The 21,746-nt window shown below is 45.4% G+C and overlaps 1 protein-coding gene across 1 annotated transcript; it reads right to left on the reverse strand.

Annotated features, from left to right (window-relative positions):
• Positions 1–1,889: 1,889 nt before the first annotated feature.
• Positions 1,890–9,183, reverse strand: GPR65 (G protein-coupled receptor 65). The gene is made up of 2 exons (XM_033952627.1): positions 9,000–9,183; positions 1,890–3,793 (listed from the first exon to the last, which is right to left on the reverse strand). Exon 2 carries the CDS (start codon positions 3,419–3,421, stop codon positions 2,426–2,428), a length of 996 nt encoding a protein of 331 aa, XP_033808518.1. The 5' UTR covers positions 3,422–3,793; positions 9,000–9,183; the 3' UTR covers positions 1,890–2,425.
• Positions 9,184–21,746: the final 12,563 nt, after the last annotated feature.

Here is a 21,746-nt window from a genome sequence, read left to right on the forward strand (position 1 = left end):
CTCTCGCTGGATGGCTGCCTCCTCCAATATCGCGACCAGCAATGCAGGGAAGCAGCAATCTTTTTGTGCTCCAACCTGGCCCCTGCGCCGCTTCCTGAATGGCTGCCATCAGTTCTCGTAGGCAGCCATTCAGGAAGCGGCGCGAGGCCAGGCTTGAGATTGAAAAGATCTCTCCTGCCCTGCACCGCTGGCCGTGAACTTGGAGGAGGCAGCTGGCCAGCGAGGGAGGTATTTAAGGGAGGTTTTAAAAAGGTACGGGAGGGGGATGATTTTAAAAATAGCTTTCATGTCTTTACATAGGCTGCCCCATTTAAGCAAGCCGCACCCCATAGGCAGGTTTGTAACATCAACGTATAAGCCGTACATGGGCAAATACGGTAAGTGTATTTTTTATGTTACGCTACATCTAAAGGTGGCTTACACCTAAGCGGGCATGGTTAGGAGCGAAGTGGGACATAGGCGTCGTTAGATGTGATTCCCTAAAGAACTTAGTAAAATGCTGGTCTACATTGCAGCCGTGATTCTGTTAACATTGCCTACGCGTGATTGACATCCAGCTGGCATCCATTTGTGTAGATGTTGCCGCTATAGGTACTGTTTACAGAATCCGGCCCTTTGCGCACTTTATGGAAGGCTTTTTGTAGCCTATGATTGAATAAGCAGTGAGCATCGCCATTTCTATGCTCTGTCAAGGTTATGAGGCTTTTTCCTTCCATTAATATACTGTATTAATTCGAGTTGATGCATTTATTTAATTGATATTGCTACTTGACAACCCAGCTACCTTTTTAGGCCAGTCAACTTGCGGTACAAGAGATCCGATGTAGCACTGCCTCGTTCTTCCGTTTCATCAGCAAGTCCTTTCTGGGGTATGTCTACTCTGGCTAGACATAAGAACATAAGAATAGCCCTACTGAGTCTGACCAGTGGTCCATCAAGCCCAGTAAACCGTTCTCACGGTGGCCAATCCAGGTCACTAGTACCTAGCCAAAACCCAAAAAGTAGCAACATTCCATTCAGAATCCTAAAGAATAGCAAGATTCTGGAATCCCAAAAGAGTAACAAAGGTTCCGGAACCCCAAGGAGTAGCAACATTCCATTTGGAATCCCAAAGAGTAACAAAAGATTCTGGAACCCCATGGAGTAGCAACATTCCATTCAAAATCCTAAAAAATAGCAAGATTCTGGAATCCCAAAAGAGTAACAAAGGTTCCGGAACCCCAAGGAGTAGCAACATTCCATTTGGAATCCCAAAGAGTAACAAAAGATTCTGGAACCCCATGGAGTAGCAACATTCCATTCAAAATCCTAAAAAATAGCAAGATTCTGGAATCCCAAAAGAGTAACAAAATATTCCAGAACCCCAAAGAGTAGCAACATTCCATTCAGAATCCCAAAAGTGTAACAAAAGGTTCCGGAACCCCAAAGAGTAGCAACATTTCATTCAGAATCCTAAAAAATAGCAAGATTCTGGAATCCCAAAAGTGTAACTAAAGGTTCCGGAACCCCATGGAGTAACAACATTCCATTTGGAATCCCAAAGAGTAACAAAAGATTCTGGAACCCCATGGAGTAGCAACATTCCATTCAGAATCCTAAAGAATAGCAAGATTCTGGAATCCCAAAAGTGTAATAAAAGGTTCCGGAACCCCAAGGAGTAGCAACATTCCGTGCTACTGATCCAGGGCAAGCAGTGGCTTCCCCCATGTCTTTCTCAATAACAGACTATGGACTTTTCTTTTTAGGTGGCAATTATGTAAACTGGTATGGAAGGGACACCAAATAAAAAGGTTATTAGGCACACTTGGTCATAAAACTTTCTTTCCTTTCACAAAATCACATTGAGAGCTAAAGCTATGAACAAATCAAGTAAAACAGCTATATAGAGTAGAAATCCTTTATGGCACATTTTTGCATTGTCTCTAATAGGGCACACATGGGAATTGTATATGAAATACCTTGTGGCTAATATCCAGTGGGACATTTTCCTATAAGGTACTGCATTAAGAGACCACGTATATTTAGACCTGCTGACTCAGTGCGTCTGGTTGACAGGTAATTACTGTGGGGCTAGCAATTCTGGGTAATTTAAGTCCCTTTCAGATGTGAGACTTGAGGTATTGGCTGGTTCCGGATTCCGAGCTTGATACGCCTCAGTTCAGTCAAAATACAGACTGAGATAAACTTTCATTTTGTATATTCCACCATTTATAAGGTCTTCATTTGGTCAAACCTCTGTTTCGTAAAAGCACCCTCCTCGTGGGAGCCGACTTTTCAAAATAATCACGACCGCTAGCGTCAACCAAATCGCCCTCCTCTGGTCACGGTGAAGGAGCTCGGCGAATGCCGGGAGAGCTCGAGCCCCCGCTGCGGCTGCTTGAACTGGCATCGGTGGCCACGCTCGACATCCGCGCCGTAGGTCGAGTCACACGGGGGGGGCCGAGTCGTCACTTATTAGAGTTTGCTTAGAAAGGACCGACATCTTGCAACCCTCGTGCGGCGGCTGCGAAGCTTTTCGCTGCTCTGCGCAGCAGTTCAGGATGTCATGCCTGCCGGTCTCGCTCACGAAGCAGTACAGGACTGGGTCGGCGATACAGTTCAAACTGGCCAGCGCCAACGTGACTTTGAAGGGGTGTGATATCCACTGGGCGAACTCGCAGTTGTTTGGCTCCCCAATGCTGCGGGTTAGTAGCACGATATGATAAGGAGTGAAGCACAAGACAAACGTACACACGATCCCAATCAGCAGCTTTTGGATTCTCTTTTTCTCTCTGTCCGCTGTGGCTTGGTTGTGTCTCACGGCTGTGTAGATTCTTTGATAACTCAGCACCATTATCGTCAGAGGGGCTAAATGCCAAACACAGGTCTGAGCCATGTAGAAGCAGGCTTTCCAGGCCTCTAGCGGGTAGATGTCATAGCACAGCCTGTGCTGACTCAGGTCAAGCTGGGTTTCGTCACACACCAAAATGACGATATGCGATAATATCGCCGCGGCCCAAACCAGAACGCTGATTTTCACCGCGCTTCTTCTTGTCCGCAGCTGGGGGAAATGCAAGGGGTGCACCACGGCCAGGTACCGATCCACACAGATGCAGGTAAGGAACCCAGCGCTGGTGTAAAAGTTGGTATATTTGAAGAATTCACTTATCGAACAAAGGACGACAGGGAGATTCCAGTTATTATGCGCCATGATGTAATAAGTCCACAGAGGCAAAGTCAGGGTGTAGAGGAGATCGGCTAAAGACAAGTTAAAGAGGTAGATTCCTATCTCGTTTTTCTTTCTCGCCTGAAGGCAGGCCACGTAGAGCGAGACCCCGTTGGCCGGGATGCTGATCACCGTCACGAGGATGTAAATAGCTGGATAAAATGTTCCGTCTCGTTCATGAGGGACCTCGCAATTGTTCGAGCTGTTATTCATCATCGGTCTGGTGACTAAGGGGAAGGTTAAGCCAGTGGTTGACACCAAGTCATAAGACGTACGTAGTCAGGAAAAAAAAAAATGAAAAAGAGGCTAAAAGTATAAGAATTTCCTACGAGTTCATCCAGAGGAAACCCTTGATTTGTTGCCAGAAGGTCTGGGCGCTCAAAGAAGATTCCAAGCTGAAAATCATAGACGCCCCACCACGGAGAGGACAATTCTTCTAGCAAGAAGGACACTGCTGTTTAACTTTCCTTGACTCGCTGTGAGCCAACCCGGCCCCTCCAGCTGAGAAACATTCCGTTCCATGCCGGGGTTCTCAAGGATCAGGGTAGTGCAGTGCTAACATCCTGCAGTAACGGGACATCCTCGCAGCTGGAAGAAAAAAGGAAATAGTTATCTATACATACAGGCAATCTACAGAAGTATGCTATTTCAGCTTTATTATGTTCATCAGCTGTAGGATTATTATTATTATTTTTTTAATAGTAGCAATTTTCCCACAGCAAATGCATAGCATGTGGGGCATTGGTTAAAGCTACAGCCTCAGCACCCTGAGGTTGTGGGTTCAAACCCACGCTGCTCCTTGTGACCTTGACCAAGTCACTTAATCCTCCCATTGCCCCAGGTACATTAAACAGATTGTGAGACCACTGGGACAGACAGGGAAAAATGCTTGAGCACCTGAATAAATTCATTTAAACCGTTCTGAGCTCCCCTGGGAGAACGGTATAGAAAAATAAATATGATGTGGAGCCATGAAACTTACAAGTTATTCCACACTTTTCGTTTCAATGAGGCAAATGCATCTAGCAAATGAGCACAAGTATAAGGGAAACCAAGCCATTGTGACATCACTGATGAGATTGGCTCTTAGGCATTGGTGGAATGAGGCATTATGACATCACAATGCAAGGAGCCAAGGGAATGGGGATCGCGGGAATCCCGCGGGTCCCGCGGGGGTCCCGTGGGAATTCCCCCCTAACCCACGGGACTCCCACGGGGATGGAAGGCTTTGGAATCAGGGTTCGTCCATATAATATAATGGACACGTCAGCCTTAGTAAAAGAGGGGGTTTATAAGTTAATTACCTGAACAGAAAACAAAAAAAGGGTTCCACCAAAGAGATTCCACAAGGAAAACAGCAGCGCAAACACAAAAGAAACTGGAATTGATGATCTTGTCAGAAGAAATTGGTGCTTTTTATGGGGACGGGCGGGGATGGAGGGAATTCCTTGTGGGGACAGGTGGGGACGGAGAGGATCTTGGCGGGGACGGGTGGGGATGGAGAGGATCCTGACGGGGACGGGTGGGGACGGAGAGGATCCTGGCGGGGACGGGTGGGATTTCTGTCCCCGCGCAACTGTCTAGTTCTCAGCCCAACCAAGAAGAGAATGGGGAGAGTGTGGCACAGTGGTTAAAGCTACCACCTCAGCACCTTGCAGTTGTGGGTTCAAACCCACACTGCTCCCCGTGACCCTGGCCAAGTCACATTGTAGATAGATTGTAAGCCCACCAGGACAGACAAGGAAAAATGCTTGAGTACCTGAATAAATTCACAAAAACCATTCTGAGGTCCACTGGGAGAACAGTATGGAAAATTTTTACAAAAATAAACCAAAGCCCATAGAAATTGAATAGGCTTCAGTACATTTGGTGCAGGGGAATTGCTACTGTGACTTTGTAAAAGGAGCCATTTGTTATTTTGTTTCATCTTGTTTAATACTCTTGTAATAGGAATATATCAAATTTAATAAATCTAATCCAAACCCATCCACTAATATACTGTACTTTTCCCCAAAATTGATGACAGTGGTGGTTTTACTGAGACTCCTACCCCTGGATTCCTAATATGGTGCTTTGAGTTGTGCAACTTAATTGAATAACGAGCCAACCAGCCAATTAATTATCCGCACTAATTAGCAACGATTAGAATTTACACACCCATGTTTTGAGGTGTATTTTATAAAGAGGTGCATGGAAATTCTAGTGCACAGATTCACAAAAGGGGGTGTGGCCACGGAAGGAGCATGGGCAGGTCATAGACTTTCTAATGATTTGCATGCTCTGTAACAGAATATCCCTGACCAATGCCTAAATTAGGTGCATGGCCGACCCTTGGATACCCTTTAGGCCAGTCCTCGCCGTGCTTCCATTTTCCACAGCTTCTTTCAGTTGCTTGATGTTCATTCCCGTGTCACTCTTGATGGTATCCAGCCAACGGGCCTTTGGTCTCCCCTGCTTCCTTTTACCACTGACCATTCCGAGTAGCACCTCCTTTCCTAGTGAATTTGCCCTCATCACATGTCCAAAATAGGCCAGTTTCTGTCTGGTAATCTTGCCTTCCAGGGGTCAACTCTGGGTTTATATGATCAATAATAATAATAATAATAATAGTTTATTTTTATATACCGCCAAACCATCAGTTCATGGCGGTTCACAATAATAATGCACTGGGCATTGGAAATACAAAAGGCATTGATTAAGAATAGAAATTATATAATTCAGAATAATAAAACATTAAGCAAATAAGTTTTCAGCACATCTTTGTTGGTGATCCTAGCTGTCCATGGCAGTCGTAGAAGTCTTCTCAAGCACTACAGCTCAAAGGCTTCAATTTTTCGTCTATCTGCATTCGTGAGTGTCACTTCCTGGTCGAGGGACCAGGATGTGATGTCAGAAGGGAGCCAACACTGGTGCGAGCAGCGGGTGAAAGATGCTGCTCAAGCCAGCAAACATTTCAAGAAGGGGGGGGGGGGTACCCCAGGTGTCATTCTCCTTCACTACACCATTGCATTAATGTAACCATTAGCAAACGGTACCTGTAGGAAGTTAAAGTGGAATTGCTTACCGCTACCCATTCAGAAAATGCTACAAGGTGCTGCTGAAAAGTTCTCAGCCCAACCAAGAAGAGGATGATGTGGAGCCATGAAACTTACGTTATTCCATACTTTTCTTGACTCTTCATTTCGTATCATTGAGATGAAAAGTGTCAAGCAAAGTGCGGAAAAACTTGTAAGTTTCATGGCTCCCCATCACTCTCTTCTTGGTTGGACTGAGAACTTTTCAACCCTTTGTATTGTGATGTCATAATACCTCATTCCACCAATGCCTAAGAGCCAGCCTCATCGGTGATGTCACAATGGCTTGGCTTCCCTATTCTTGTGCCCATGTACTAGATGCATTTGCCTCATTGAAACAAAACGTGTCAAGATAAGAGTGGAATAAATCATAAGTGTCATGGTTCCATATCATTCTCTTCTTGGTTGGGCTGAGAATATTTCAGCGGCCCATCCTCTTGTGATGTCATAATACCTCATTCCACCAATGCCTAAGAGCCAACCTCATCGGTGATGTCACAATGGGTTGGTTTCCTTATTCTTGTGCCCATGTACTAGATGCATTTGCCTCATTGAAACAAAATGTGTCAAGAAAAGTGTGGAATAACTTGTAAGTGTCATGACTCCAGTCCACATCATACTCTTCTTGTCTGGGCTGAGAACTTTTCAGCGGCCCCTTGTAAGTGCTGTTGGGTTAACTGTTTGTTAGCCAGGTACAGCACCTTTAGAATTAACAGATCATTTTTATGAGATACGAACTCACTACAATTGACTTGTTTTTAAAGCATTGTAAACCGCTATGCTGTTATCACGAATGGCAAGAATGAAATGGGTGGAACTTATTTGCTGATAGCATGTCTGATTCTAATGTGGATGTTCTCTAATGGAGAATGACACGGTGGACGTTACCGCGGCTAGCCGCGAGTTGCCACGGGTAACCCGCCAAAACAGTGGAGGGGAAAGGTGCTCACCGCAGGTATGGGGACAAGGCCATCCACCGCCCTGTGGAGCGGTGAATGGCCTTGTCCCCACAGTTAAGGGAGGGAACGCGTGGGGTCACCGATCGCTGCGGCCCCCCTCCTTCCTACCTACCCACCCAAATCCATCTCCCTCCCACCTTTGCAGCGCATGTTAAGGTTTCAGTCTTGTTGAAAGCCGCTAGAGCGTACGTGCAGTCGCGCGTGTGTGGGCGGAAGCTTCTCCTCTGACGCAACTTCCGCCCACACACGCATGTGACTACAACAAGACTGAAACCTTAAAACGTGCCTTGAAGGTAAGGAGGATGGAGATGCACGAACCGCGTGAGTGGTGCCGAGAGGGAAGGGTGGATGCTGCAGGGACGGGGCGGTGAAGGGGATGTCGGGGACAGGCGGTGAAGGGGACAACGGGGACGGGGCGGTGAAGAGGACGGTGGTCCGGTGACGGGGCAGTGACAGGGACAGAATTTTCCCCGTGTCATTCTCTATTCTCTAACACACTGAAAACCATCAATACAACACTAGTCGCCGTACATGAAGGACACGGTACTACTCAGTGGCGTACCAAGGGGGGCGCGGTCCGCCCTGGGTGCAGCCTTAGGGGGGGGGGGGGTGCACAACCGGACAGGTCTGGAAAATTCCTGGGCTGCGACGGCACTCAGCGACATTGGCGTCCCCCCCTCCGCGACGGCACTCAGTGGCATCGGCGCCCCCCCCTGCCCTACGACAGCACTCAAGTTCGGCCTCCTTCTCCCGGCATCAGCAGAACTTCAGATCGGCAACAGGTGCTCAGTCAAAAGCTTTCTGCTGATGACGGGAGGAGGCCAAACTTGAGTGCTGTCGCGGGGCAGGGGGGGTGACGATGCCGCTGAGTGCCATCGTGGACGGAGGGGGGGGGGGTAACGATGCCACTGAGTGCCGTCGCAGCCCAGGAATTTTACAGACCTGTCTGGCTGTGCAGCCCCCCTATGGCTGCACCCGGGGTGGACAGCCCCCCCACCCCCCCCCCCACCTTGGTACGCCACTGGTACTACTTGAAAGGGTCCAGAGAAGAGCTACTAAGATGGTTAAGGGGTTGGAGGAGCTACCTTAGAGCGAGAGATTAGAGAAACTGAGCCTCTTCTCCCTCGAACAGAGGAGATTGAGAAGGGACATGATCGAAACATTCAAGGTACTGAAGGGAATAGACTTAGTAGATAAGGACAGGTTGTTCACCCTCTCCAAGGAAGAGAGAACGAGAGGGCACTCTCTAAAGCTGAAAGGGGATAGATTCCGTACAAACATAAGGAAGTTATTCTTCCCCCTGAGAGTGGTGGAAATCTGGAACGCTCTTCTGGAGTCTGTTATAGGGGAAAACACCCTCCAGGGATTCAAGACAAAGTTAGACAAGTTCCTGTGGAACTAGAATGTACACAGGTAGGGTTGGTCTCGGTTAGGGCGCTGGTCTTTGACTAGAGAGCCGCCACGTGAACGGACCACTGGTCTGACCCAGCAGCGGCAATTCTTATGTTCTTATGTACTGCACTGCTGTGAAGCTGTGCGAAACGCACACATTGTATCACTGCAACCAAAAACCATCCTGACCTATGTAGACGTGAATTATCACAGTGTTCTAGCAAGCCATGGGCTGTTGGACTCTGCTAGATGTACTTTCGACTCTAAGGTGACGTAGCTGAGAACGGTCCCATGCCAGAAAGAACATGAGGGAACTCCAGATTGTTCGCTCCTTTCTCTGTCCCCTGCCCAGGAAACCAGATCGTTTACCTCAGCTGAAGCTCTTGAGTGATGACCGCCATATGTTCCTCGGAATTTGCTTCTCCGTGCTGGAAAGAAGAATGCCCTCCAAGAGATGCTGATAAGGTGGCAAGGTGCAGTTAACGTCCGTGCTGTTTGCTCCACTCTATACACCAGCCAGTGGAATTGGACTTTTGGAGCTACAGAGCTTTTAAATGTCTCTTTCAAGTGAGTTTGATTTAAAAAAAAAAAAATCCTGTTCTATGTAGGTCGGGGGAAGGGAGGGAGATTTAGTGTATAGAAGAGGAAATGCATTTGCAGTGTACAACTATTTCTGGTGCTATTTTTTTTTTTTTTCCAAATGATGAAATACTTGGGGGTTGGTGTTGAAGTGACTCTGGGCAAAAAGTGGAAGTGAGTGCGCTGCCAGGGCTTCTTGTGACGGTCATGACGTGGCGGGGAAAAGAGACCCGACTGCGGCTGGTGACACTTCTGAAAGTCCCACTATGGAGAAACGCTCTCTCACCCTGATGCCACTTCCTTACATGGTTGCTTTCGTTCAGGCTTCTCTAAATCTTTATGACCTCTTGTCATTTAACTCTCTTCAGTTTCACACTACCAGCAATACACATACAGTGGTGCCTCACACAACGAACTTAATCCGTTCCAGGAGCAAGTTTGTTATGTGAAACGTTCGTTGTGTGAAACGCGTTTTCCCATAACAATACATGTTAAAAAAAATAATTCGTTCTGTAGCATAAAATATGCTAAGATGACATAAAAAAAGATAAATTTTTTGTTATTATGTTTATTTAGATACATCTAAAAACATAATTGTTTTTTAAAACAACACACATTTTTTAAATTTAAAGACAGACTAAGTAGAGTCTAATTTTACAGTGAGAGAGGGCAGAGTCTCAGCGGCAAAAGTGGGACTTAACTGTTCATTTTTTAAATGCCTGCATGGTTGAAAATGTTGTCCATTTCCTTGGGCAGATCATTCTGTCTATAATACTAGTTTATACTTACAGTATTACAAAATGGTCTAAATGGATAAGCTTTTGTTTTCCTGTTTCTTTCAATATGTAAACAGATTGCCAATGGTGAGAGAGAACAAAGCTGTTATTTTTCTAGCATCGGGGAAGCGGCGAGAGTAGCTCCGCCCCCCCCCCCCCACGCATCAGCAGTAGGCGCCGGGCCCCTGCGAGCCGACGGTCCGCCACTGCACAGGGAGCCAGGCGGAGAGAGGGCAGTTAAGCGCAGTGCCTGCGCGGAAGGATGCAGCTCGGGCGACTTCGTTGTGTGAAACGAAGTTCGTTGTGGGAAGCAAGACCTGAAGTTCGTTGTGCGCAGCGTTCGCTGTGCGAGGCGTTCGTTATGCGAGGCACCACTGTACATTTAAATTGCCTTTCCCTGATTAATACCCTAGGTAAATTCTCACATTCCTTAGCCTATTCCTTGGTAAAAGTTCCCTCGATTATCAGAACGTCATTATCTTGGTTCATAGACAAAATAGTGCGAGGCAACGGTGTGCCGACAACTGAGCGCAAGGTTGATGGCGCGCCGAAGAAAAGCACTATTTTAAAGGGTTCCGACGGGGGGGTGTTGGTGGGGAACCCCTCTATTTTACTTAACAGACATCGCGCTGGCGTTGTGGGGGGGTTTGGGGGGTTGTAACCCCCCTCATTATACTTGAAATCGAACTTTTTGCCTGTTTTTTAAGGAAAAAGTTCAGTTTTAAGTATAATGTGGGGGGTTACAACCCCCCAAACCCCCCACAACACCAGCACAATGTCTGTTAAGTAAAGTGGGGGGTTCCCCCCCACACCCCCCGTCGGAGCCCTTTAAAATAGTGCTTTTCTTCGGCGCGCCGTCAACCTTGCGCTCAGTTGTCGGCGCGCCATTGTCTCGCGCGATTTAGTCTCGTCACCCATTATCTTTACCACTTTTCAGGAAAAATCTGAAAACTTATCTCTTTCAGAGATTCTTAACTGAGAACTGATCTAATTTATTGAAAATTGTTCTATTATCTTCATTATTGTTTTCTATTATATTCTTTTAAACTTTGTTAACCGGCTCGAGTCCTTGTTGGAATGATCCGGTATATAAGATGGAAATTAGATTAGATTCTCTCCATTACTTGTTACTTTTCATTCTCTCTTTAGTTCCCTCTCATGTCTCCCACTCTTTTCTTTCTCACTCTCTCTCTACCTTATCATTATCCTCTATATGCTGTCTGTCCTTTTTGCTTTTTGTGGTCTGCTTTTGCCCCAGAACTTCTGTCTCTTTTGGTTTTAAGAACATAAGAATTGCCGCTGCTGGGTCAGACCGGTGGTCCATCGTACCCAGCAGTCCGCTCACGCGGCGGCCCTCTGGTCAAAGACCAGCGCCCTAACTTGTCTAACTTTGTCTTGAATCCCTGGAGGGTGTTTCCCCCTATGAAAGCCTCTGGAACAGCATTCCTGTTTTCTACCACTCTCTGGGTGAAGAACTTCCTTACGTTTGTACGGAATCTATCCCCTTTCAACTTTAGAGAGTGCCCTCTCGTTCTCCCTACCTTGGAGAAGGTGAACAACCTGTCCTTAACTACTACCCTGTTTCCCCGATGGTAAGACACTGTCTTATTTTTTTTGGAAGGCCAAAATATGCTCTAGGGCTTATTTTCGGGGGGATGCCTTATTTACCCATGAAGAAGACTACAGTACACAGTTATTGTTGAAAAAAAACAGAATTTTATTACCTGTATTGGATGTTCTGGCCGTGAACAAACTCCTGCAGTCTCCGTTAGGGAGGGATGAGGGAAGCTGCCTGTGTTTCCTTGCGCGGAGTCACGTGCGCGCGCTGCAGTCCTGTCACTTCCTCCTCTTCACTTCATGACGAGGCGCGGCACGCAGCCATGGAGGCAAATACGGTAGGAGGGACCACACGGAGTCACCCACTGTACCACCCGATTCGGGTAAGCGCAGGTATCGGTGGGTGGCTTATTTGCGGGGGGGGGGGGGGCCTTATTTTACATTTTTTTCTAAAAAGGGGGGGCTGTCTTATTTGATGGCCCTGCCTTATCATCGGGGAAACACGGTAAGTCTATTCCCTTCAGTACCTTGAATGTTTCGATCATGTCCCTTCTTGATCTCCTCTGCTCGAGGGAGAAGAGGCCCAGTTTCGCTAATCTTTCGCTGTATGGCAACTCCTCCAGCCCCTTAATCATCTTAGTCACTCTTCTCTGGACCCTTTCTTTCTCTCCTATCTCACTCCCTGTCCCTGCTGTAATCCAATGTTGCCAATTAATCTTTTTTTTTTAATGTCAGGAAACTTGCTAGCACACTGTCAGTCTAATTGCCTAATTAGATGTGACGTGGGTCACACAGTTCTAGCCCGTTCTCCCACTCCTCCTCTTCTTCCCCTGGGGTGCATCAAGCAGGAAAAGCTGAAACAGCCGAATGTGGAAGACATGCAGTTCTCTTTGCAACTTCTGGCCACTGCATAAGCCATCTGTGTCCCCCCTAGTGGGGGGCAGGAGAAAGAGGGATCACAAAAGAGCTACACGTTCTTCCCCTCCTCTCCCCCTGGCTCATGCTATTACTTTCAGGGAGGTAGGGGTAGGTAGGATTAAGTGGGCCCCCTATAATACTCAGTGTAGTAGGGATGGAGGGGGGGGGGGTGTCCCAATAACCAAAAGTATAAAAAGAAACAATATTCTGTACAATTGTCATTTTATAAATATAAATAATACAGGGCAAGGATCAACAAAACCCCCGTCTCCCCTCCCCTTCACAAATATCCCCTCTACTATGAAGAAAACTGAATAAGCCAAATTATTACAGAATGCTACACAAATATCATGCTAACAGAATACCGCAGTCACACATGACAGGAATGGTATTAGGGGGAGTGCAACTAGGGCAACTGCCTCCTGGTCAGAGAGAGCCCTAAGCCAGCTGGAAGCTAAAGAAGCACTGCCTGGGCTTTGCACTCCCCAGTTATGTCTAACATCAGCTCTAGCAGGATACATATTTTAAATCTGATATATTCTAATCACAAGATAGAAATAAAATTATTTTTTTCTACCTTTTGTCGTCTCTGGTTTCTGCTTTCATCGTCTTTTCACTCTCTTCCATCCAGCGTCTGCCTTCTGTCTCTTCAATCCAGCATCTGCTTCTTCCATCCACTGTCTGCCCTCTACCCCTCCCCCTCCCATATGGTATCTGCGTTCTTTCTATGCCCCTCTCTTCTACACCAGATCTAGCATCTTTGTCCCTCTTTCCTTATTTTTCATCTGACCCCCCTTCCCAGCATCAATCTCTCTCTACCTTGTCATTCCCCTGTCTCTCCCCTTTCCCTCATCTGATCTCTCCATTCCATCCTGACTCCTTCCCCTCCTCTAATCTCCCTGCCAGCTGTTTCCTTCCAATGTTCCAGCAGTACCTTCTCCCTTTCTTCCTCCCCTTATCCAACAGTAATTCTCTTCCCTTTCCCTTCTCCCCTGCCAGCAGTAGCCCCTTCCCCTCCCTTGTCTAGGAGCACCTCTACTCCCTTCCCTCCTTCCCTCTCCAGCAAATGTTTCCTCGATGTAGGCTAGCGGCAGCTATGTGTGCTTTTAACTTCGGCACACAGCTGCCCCTAGGCAGTATTTTAGCCGCAGTTTCATAAGGCAGCCTCGGGGCCTTTGGTAGGCCAGCCCGCTTCGATGATGCGATGTGGGCCGGCCTACCAAAGGCACCGAGGCTGCCTCATGAAACCGCGGCTAAAATACTGCCTAGGGGCAGCTGTGTGCCGAAGTTAAAAGCACACAGACCTGCCGCTGCTTTTCTGGGGGTGCGGAGAAGTCGGTGGTGGCAGGCAGGAGTGCCGGCATAGCGACGGCAACAGGAAGTTGCACGTCAGCTGACGCCGGCATCTTTTGCTGCGGCGGGGTCCTGCGGACCGGCAAGATTTTTTTGCGGACTGGCACCGGTCCGCGGACCGGCGGTTGAAGAACTGTGCACTAGACCACCAGGCCATTTAAAAGTAGGCTCAGGGAAAGCCTTTGGATGGTGGAAAGCCAGAGGTGTTGGGTCAGATGGCTGGCTGGTCCAAGAAGACCTGTCATGCTGGTGGTGATGGTGTGGTGTTGGTGGTGGAGAGTTTGGGCATGGAGGGTGATGGGGAGTGGAGAGGTTTTGTTTCAGCCGAGCATTTTCAGCCAAAACCTGAGTCCAGGGTCGGCGTTGGTGCTGAATACATTACATTACATTAGTGATTTCTATTCCCCTTTATCTTGTGGTTCAAGGCAGATTGCATAAGAATTGTTATGATATTAAGAAGAACATTTTCTAATTTGCTAAGGAGAAGATAGTATTGCAGGTGAAGTTTGTGACATGTCTGGTTGTGTTATATTGGTTTTATGTATTTTTTTGAAGAGTACGGTTTTTGTTTCTTTTTTGAAGGTTTTGTTGTCTGTGGTCAAAATCAGCAGATTGGTGAGTTGTCTGTCCAGTTTCGCTGCTATGGTGGCCAGTAGGTTGTCATACAGTTTTCTTTGTTTGACATTTTTGGTTGGCAGGTGTGTGAATAGTGTGTGGATTCTCCTATGTCTGGTTGAGGTGGATTGAATTAGTCGATTGTTCCAGTAGGTTGGGCTGTCTCCGTTTATAGCTTTAAATAGTAGGCAGTGGAATTTGAAGTGTACTCTGGCTTGTATTGGGAGCCAGGGTGAGTCGTGGTATGCCTCTATGAAGTGGTCGTATTTTTTCAGCGAATAGATAAGTCTTAGGGCTGTGTTTTGTATTGTTTGTAGTTGTTTTATCGTGGTTGCTGGGCAGGGGAGATATAGTATGTTGCAGTAGTCTATTAGGCCTAGGATTAGTGATTGAACCATGAGCTGGAATTGTTTTCTGTCGAAGAATTTTCGGACTTGTCTTAGGTTTCTCATACTTGCGAATGATGTTTTTATTATTTTGTTGATTTGTGGTTGCATGGTACAACCTCTGTCTATCAGCACTCCGAATAGTTTTAGCGTGGGTTGAATGAGGTATGAGATCGAGTTTATTACTAGGTTAGTCAAGGTTGGGGTTTTGCTGTTTTCTAGGAGGATGAAGTTTGTTTTGTCAGGGTTAAGCTTTAGTTTGTGTTCTTTCATCCATGTTGCTACTGTTTCAAATGTTCTGTGTATTGTGCCTACCATGGAGGGCACTGGTTGGCCGAAGGGGAGGGGTATGGTGATGTCATCTGCCTAACTGTAGGATGTAATGCCTAGTTTGTCTAGGTAGGAGCTTAGGGAGGCAATGTATAAGTTAAAAAGTGTGAGAGACAGAGGTGATCCTTGGGGTACTCCACATGGGTTGGACCATGGTTCTGATTTTTCTTTGTTTTTTTTGACTATAAGTTCTGGATTGCAGGAATCCTTTAAACCATGTTAGTACTTTGCCTGTAATTCCTATTGAGTCTAGTGTTTGTAAAAGGATGTCATGGTCTACTAGAACAAAGGCTGTGGAGAGGTCTAGTTGTATGATCAGTATTTTCTTGCCTGTGCTGTGTTGTCTCACGATGTCCATGAGTGTTCCTAATAGGCAGGGTCTCAGTGCTGTAGTTGGTTCTGAAGCCAGACTGTGTGGGGTAGAGTAAGTTGTGGTTTTCTAGGTATAAGTTTAGGGCTTTAGCTACTAAGTCTTCCATTAGTTTGACATACAGTGGGATTGAGGCTATGGGTCTGTAGTTGGATGGTTGGTCCGTTGTTCCTTTGGGGTCTTTTAGGATCGGAATTATGATGATTTCGCTGAGGTCTTGTGGGAACTGGCCATCTGTGAGTAAAGTTTGTATCCATTGTAGGAGCAGAGTGCGAAATAGTGTTCTGGAGGTTTTCAGTAGGTATGAGGGCAGTGGTTAAGGTCACAGGCTACGTGACTGTATTTGTTATATAGTTTGTTGAGGTCTGACCACTGTATAGGTGAGAAATGGGACAAGGTTCTGTCTGTTGCTACTGATCCTTTCTCTATGGGGGGAGTTGAGATCTCTTCTAGGTGTTCCATTAAACGTGGCTCTGATATTTGTGATCTTGTTTTTGAAGAATGTGGCTAAGAGGGTGGCTGAAGGGGGGGGAGCGTTGTTATTGGTCAGATATGGTGTAGTGTCTGTGAGTTCTTTTAGTAACTGGAATAGCTTTTTTGTGTCTTTGGATCCTTCTATTTGCTTTGTATAGTATGTCTTTCTTTTTTCTTTCAGTTTTTGTTTGTATTTTTGGTGCAGTATTCTCCATGCTGTTTTTGTGGAATCTTGGCTACTTTTTCTCCATTTTCTTTCTAGTTGTCTGCATTGCTTTTTGAGTTGGAGTAGTTTGTTGTCGAACCATTTGTCTGATTTTCTATGGATTCTAGTTCTGGGGCTAGCTCTTCTAGGGTTGCTGTACTTAGATGAAGTCTTTGGGGTTGTAGTCTTGGATTATGGTGTGTTTTTGTCCAGAATTTGGTGGGGGTCAATGTATTGACGTGAGTTGTAAGCTATTTTTTGTGCAATTGGTTTGCTTTTGGTCCAGTTGATTTTGAAGGAGTACGTATAATGATCAGACCAGGGGGAACGGTACCAGTATCCATTTGATGTGTGGATTTCTGGTTGTATGGGCTGTTGGGACATGTAGGCTGCAATATCAAGTTAGTGTCCTTTTTCATGTATGGCTTGATGGTCTAGTACAGGGGTCTCCAAAGTCCCTCCTTGAGGGCTGAATCCAGTTGGGTTTTCAGGATTTCCCCAATGAATATGCATTGAAAGCAGTGCATGCACATAGATCTCATGCATATTCATTGGGGAAATCCTGAAAATCTGACTGGATTCGGCCCTCAAGGAGGGACTTTGGAGACCCCTGGTCTAGTATCTTGTATGTTAATGCCTTGAGGTATGATAGTAAGTTTTTAACTTGTTTTTTTGAGGTGGAGGTTGAGGTCTCCTAGAATTAAATTGTAGGTTGTCGTTAGTGAGTTTCAGTATATGAAATCTTCGAAGGTTGGTTTTGCTGTGTTCCAGTTTCCTGGAGTTATGTAGCAAAGCATGCATGTTAGTGTTCCTTTGAGTGATGAGCTTGAAAGTTGACAGGCTAGTAGATCCATGTATGGGGTAGTTGTTTTGTCTTGTATTTTTAGGTCTAAGGTGGTTCCTATTTTCGCCAACAACATTTCGTCGTCCTTGTCCAATCCATCATCCTCTCCAAACTAGACTACTGCAATGCCATCTACTTAAGCCTATCAAAAAAAGTCTTCAAAGACTCCAGCTAATCCAGAATACTGCAGTCAAGTTGATCGTTGCAAAACGCAAGTCTGACCATGCCTCCCCACTCCTAGCCAAACTTCACTGGCTCCCAGTGATTTCCAGAATCCATTTCAAATGTTCCTGCCTGGCTTTTAAGATCATTCACGGCATCCTTCCTCCCTTAATCCCACTATCTTATAACTCCTCGAGTCCTGACTCTACCAGGCCCGCCCAAAGGTATAAACTATCCTTCCCCTCTCTACACGGTATTCGCTATGCAGGCAAACTGGGAAAATCCCTTCTCTTCAGAATCACAGGTCTTTGGAACGACCTTACTACCCTGCTGCGGAACCTGGGCTCCCTCCAATTATTCCGCAAGCAACTGAAAACCTGGCTTTTCACTAAAATGTAATTCTATCCCCCCTTACTCTTCTCTTCTATATATAAGTTCATGTAAACCTTTTTTTATTCCTTCTCTTCCTATATTTTAAGTTCTTGTAAACCGTGCCGAGCTCCACATCCGTGGAGATGATGCGGTATATAAACTTAAGGTTTAGTTTAGTTCTGGCTACGATGGCAATTTCTCCTCCTCTTTTGTTTTCTCTGCAGACCACTATTATTTTGTATTCTTTAGGGCAGACTTCCGTTATTCTGGGATCTGAATCAGAAGTAAGCCACTATTACCAAACCGAAATTCAGTCAGCCTCTAAACAGTGTCACTCCTACAGAATATAGTGAGTCTCCCATACAGAATAAGCAACCATTAACTAGAAACAGGAACTATGAGAAGTCCAAATGCAATGCAACGCTAGAAAAACAGAAATGTATTTCCTTCTTTACTGTGTAAAACAGAAAGTTATTAGAGCTACACATTTCAAAAGCTGACATATTCCAGTCACCAGGGGTGGGCTGTTTGTGATGAAATGCTGTTTACTTATAATAGTGTAATCTTTAGAAAAAAAAAATCATTAATCAGAGTGCATAATTCTACATAATGTAAAGGAAGGAAAAAGCCTCAGATGTTACATGGGCCAAAGCACATGACACAAGCAAAGAGTGAGAAATAACTTTACTCCTGCAACATCCTCAACGGCAGAAAAAAAACCTTCCTTCTACACAATGCCTGTTAATTAAGAAAGTCCCAAACTTAGAACTCAAAGTCCCAAAAATAAAACTCAATAAATCAAGATACCGTAATAATAGTGCGGAGGGCGACAATGTCTCTCCAGTAAAGAGAGCCTTCCTTTGGCTATTTCCAACCATTAAAAGTTTTCTTTATACGTTTCTTACAGGTGTACTTGACCCATTTATCATGAAAATGCTGAATTGACTTATGTGTCTTTTGGGGAGTAGCTAGTTTCATAAGGTCTAATGGCAACATGATTGAAATAGTTAATTCTGCTTGCTGAGAGAAAGAAAAAAGAGAAAAAATAAAAATAAAAGTACTAATACAGAAAAACCTTGGTTTGCGAGCATAATTCGTTCTAGAAGTATGCTTGTAATCCAAAGCACTCGAATATCAAAGCAAATTTCCCCATAAGAAATAATGGAAACTCAGACTATTCGGTCCACAACCCCAAAACTTTAATACTAAATACTATACGTACTCGTATTGCAAGACCTCATTCATTTAGAACAGTCACTGCACTCCTGCAGCATCAGAGAGAGAAGAACCATCGGCTCAGTTGTGATGATGTGACGCGTGTATACTGTATGCACTCGTATTGCAAGACTTTGCTCGTTTAGAACAGTCACTGCACTCCCGCAGCGTCAGAGAGAGAACCATCGGCTCAGTTGTGATGTGTGTATACTGTATGTACTCGTACTGCAAGACATTGCTTGTATATCAAGGTAAAATTTAATCAAATGTTTTGCAAACCGTTACTTGCAATCCAAAGTTTTACTGGATATACAAATAAACCCTAAGATTCAAGACTCTGCATGCAGTAAAACTCCAGAGGAAAAGAAACAAATGCAATTCTTCCTGAACAGACAGATGAAAATCAATCACTAAATTCAAAACTAAAATCATTCCCCCTACCTTTGTTGTCTCTCTCCCTTCATGCTGTGCCTTAACTTCTGGCCTGCTCCCGCCTGGCCATTTTATGCCCCTGGTGTTGTTTTCGGGCAGGCTCTCTATTCCTCAGTGCTGCAGTGCACAAAGACATGGGCAGTGGCTCCTCGCGCGTCCCACGCCTCATATTGTGATGTCAGAGAAAAGGCTTCCGAATGAGGTGCGGGAAGTGCATAGGAGCCGCTGCCCGTGTCATTGTGCTCTGCAGCACTGAGGAAGAGGGAGCCGGCACGAAGACGCCGCCGCATCGATCGCACCGTGGACCGGCGACTGAAGAACACTGTCTCGGGCCCGATGCCCGTGCCAGCCCTGCGGACTGGCAGGAAATATCTGCGGACCAGCACTGGTCCACAGACTGGCAGTTGAAGAACACTGCTCTACATGACTCTTCACATTCATCCCAAAGTCAATAACCCTATGGCTTGTCACACTACTCAACAATCTACTAATTGCAATCTACTAATGACCTGAGAAAATGGGCCGAATTGCTCTCACACCAATTCCTAAATCCCAAGGAACAGATCTATCCACCCTAACAAACTTCAGACCAACTTCCGGCATTCCCCTATTAACCAAAATACTTGAAACTCAAGTCTGCACTCGACTCACTACTTACATTAATAAATTCTCATGTCTTCACCCCATAGCACAGAACTTCTTCTACTGACCTTAACAACTAAAATTAAGCAGATGCTAAGCGTAGAACAGTCTGTCCTACTTCAATTTGCCATATCAGCAGCTTTTGACTCCATGAACCATGATCTATTGCAGGGGTGCACAATCTCGGTCGTTGCCAGGCCAGGTTTCAGGCTTTCCCAAACGAATACGCATGAGATCAATATGCATAAAATGGAAGCAGTGCAGGCAAATAAATCTCATGCAATTCACTGGGGAAATCCTGAAAACCCGACTGGATTTGACCCTCGAGGACCGGAGTTGTGCACCCCCTGACCTATTGTATTGTATTTATTATATTAGATATAACATAACAACATAATTTTATTCTTCTATACCGCCACAATCATACGACTTCTAGGTGGTTTACACTGAAGAGAAGTGAAGCAATTTACAAAATACAAATAGTAAAAGTACAACATATTTCTCAAGGATAGTCAGTATAGAATCATTAGATTTAGTATGGCTTCTGTTTAGGAAATAAATCTGTCAAACAATGCAATCTTAATTTCTTTCCAAAATGCGCCATAGGTCAACCTGGCTCCATTGATATAATTGCCTAACCAAGACTGCTGTTTACTTGCTTGAAACATGAAAGTTCTATCCAAAAGGGACCTGGATTTACAACCAGTGATCCTTGGGTAGGCAAATAAATTACAATTTCTGGTTATCCTAGTAGGAAATGAGATAAAAGTACACGAGCATTAAGTGGTTTACAAAACTAAATACATTAGACCAGGGCTGCCAAGTCCAGTCCTCGAGATCTAGTGGCAGACCAGGTTTTCAGGATCTTCACAATGAATATGCATGAGGGAGATTTGCCTGCACTGCCTTCTTGGTATGCAAATCTCTCTCATGCATGTTCATTGTGGAGATCCTGAAAACCTGGCCTGCCACTAGATCTCGAGGACCGGACTTGGGCAGCCCTGCATTAGGCACTTTAGACTTCGCTCTCTGTCCCAGAGGCTCACAATCTAAACTAAAGCACTTGTATCATGTAATTCCCTAAAATATATGGGGGTCTTATGTAAATTACCTTAGAACATGTTTTGGATAAGAGTGGTTCCAAAATTCAAGTTAAATTAGATTACATTACATTAGCTACCTGACTGCCTAGCTCAGGAGTGGGCAACTCCGGTCCTTGAGGGACGGAATCCAGTGGGGTTTTCAGGATTTCCCCAATGAATATGCATTGAAAGCAGTGCATGCAAACAGATCTCATGCATATTCATTGGGGAAATCCTGAAAACCCACTAGCTGCTCTGGAACAGCCACTACCAGCTAACCTTGCCTCACACCCTCAACACTGTTGCTTCCTCCCTCCCCACCCTATATCTCTACTAGTGCTGCCTGATTCGGGGAAAATTTTTCTGATTCAATTCAGCCTATTGAATCAATTTTTCAATTCGATTCACTTTTCCTGCCCAATTGTGCGTTTTGGGTTTTTTTTCCCCCAAAGCTCCTAGCAGGTTTATTTTGTAGTCTTTCTACCCACCCCCTTTTTGCCTTCTCCAACCCCACACAGGCACTGTGGTGTAAACAAAATAAAAAATACTTTTTCTCTGTCTGTTAGGTCGAAGCTCATGCTCACTGTCTAACACCAGCTCTGGCAGGATACACATTTCAAATCTGACATAATTGTAATCACAAAATAGAAAATCAAATTATTTTTTCTATCTTTCCACTGCCATATCCAACATTTGTTTCTTTCCCACTGTCTACCATCTCTCTCTCTCTGCCTTGTGCCCAGGGTCAAACCTCTCTATTCCCTTCCATATAGCATCTCTCCTTTCCTCCCCTCATTATCATGT

The sequence above is a fragment of the Geotrypetes seraphini genome, chromosome 7, assembly GCF_902459505.1.
Source record: "Geotrypetes seraphini chromosome 7, aGeoSer1.1, whole genome shotgun sequence".
NCBI lineage: Eukaryota > Metazoa > Chordata > Amphibia > Gymnophiona > Dermophiidae > Geotrypetes > Geotrypetes seraphini.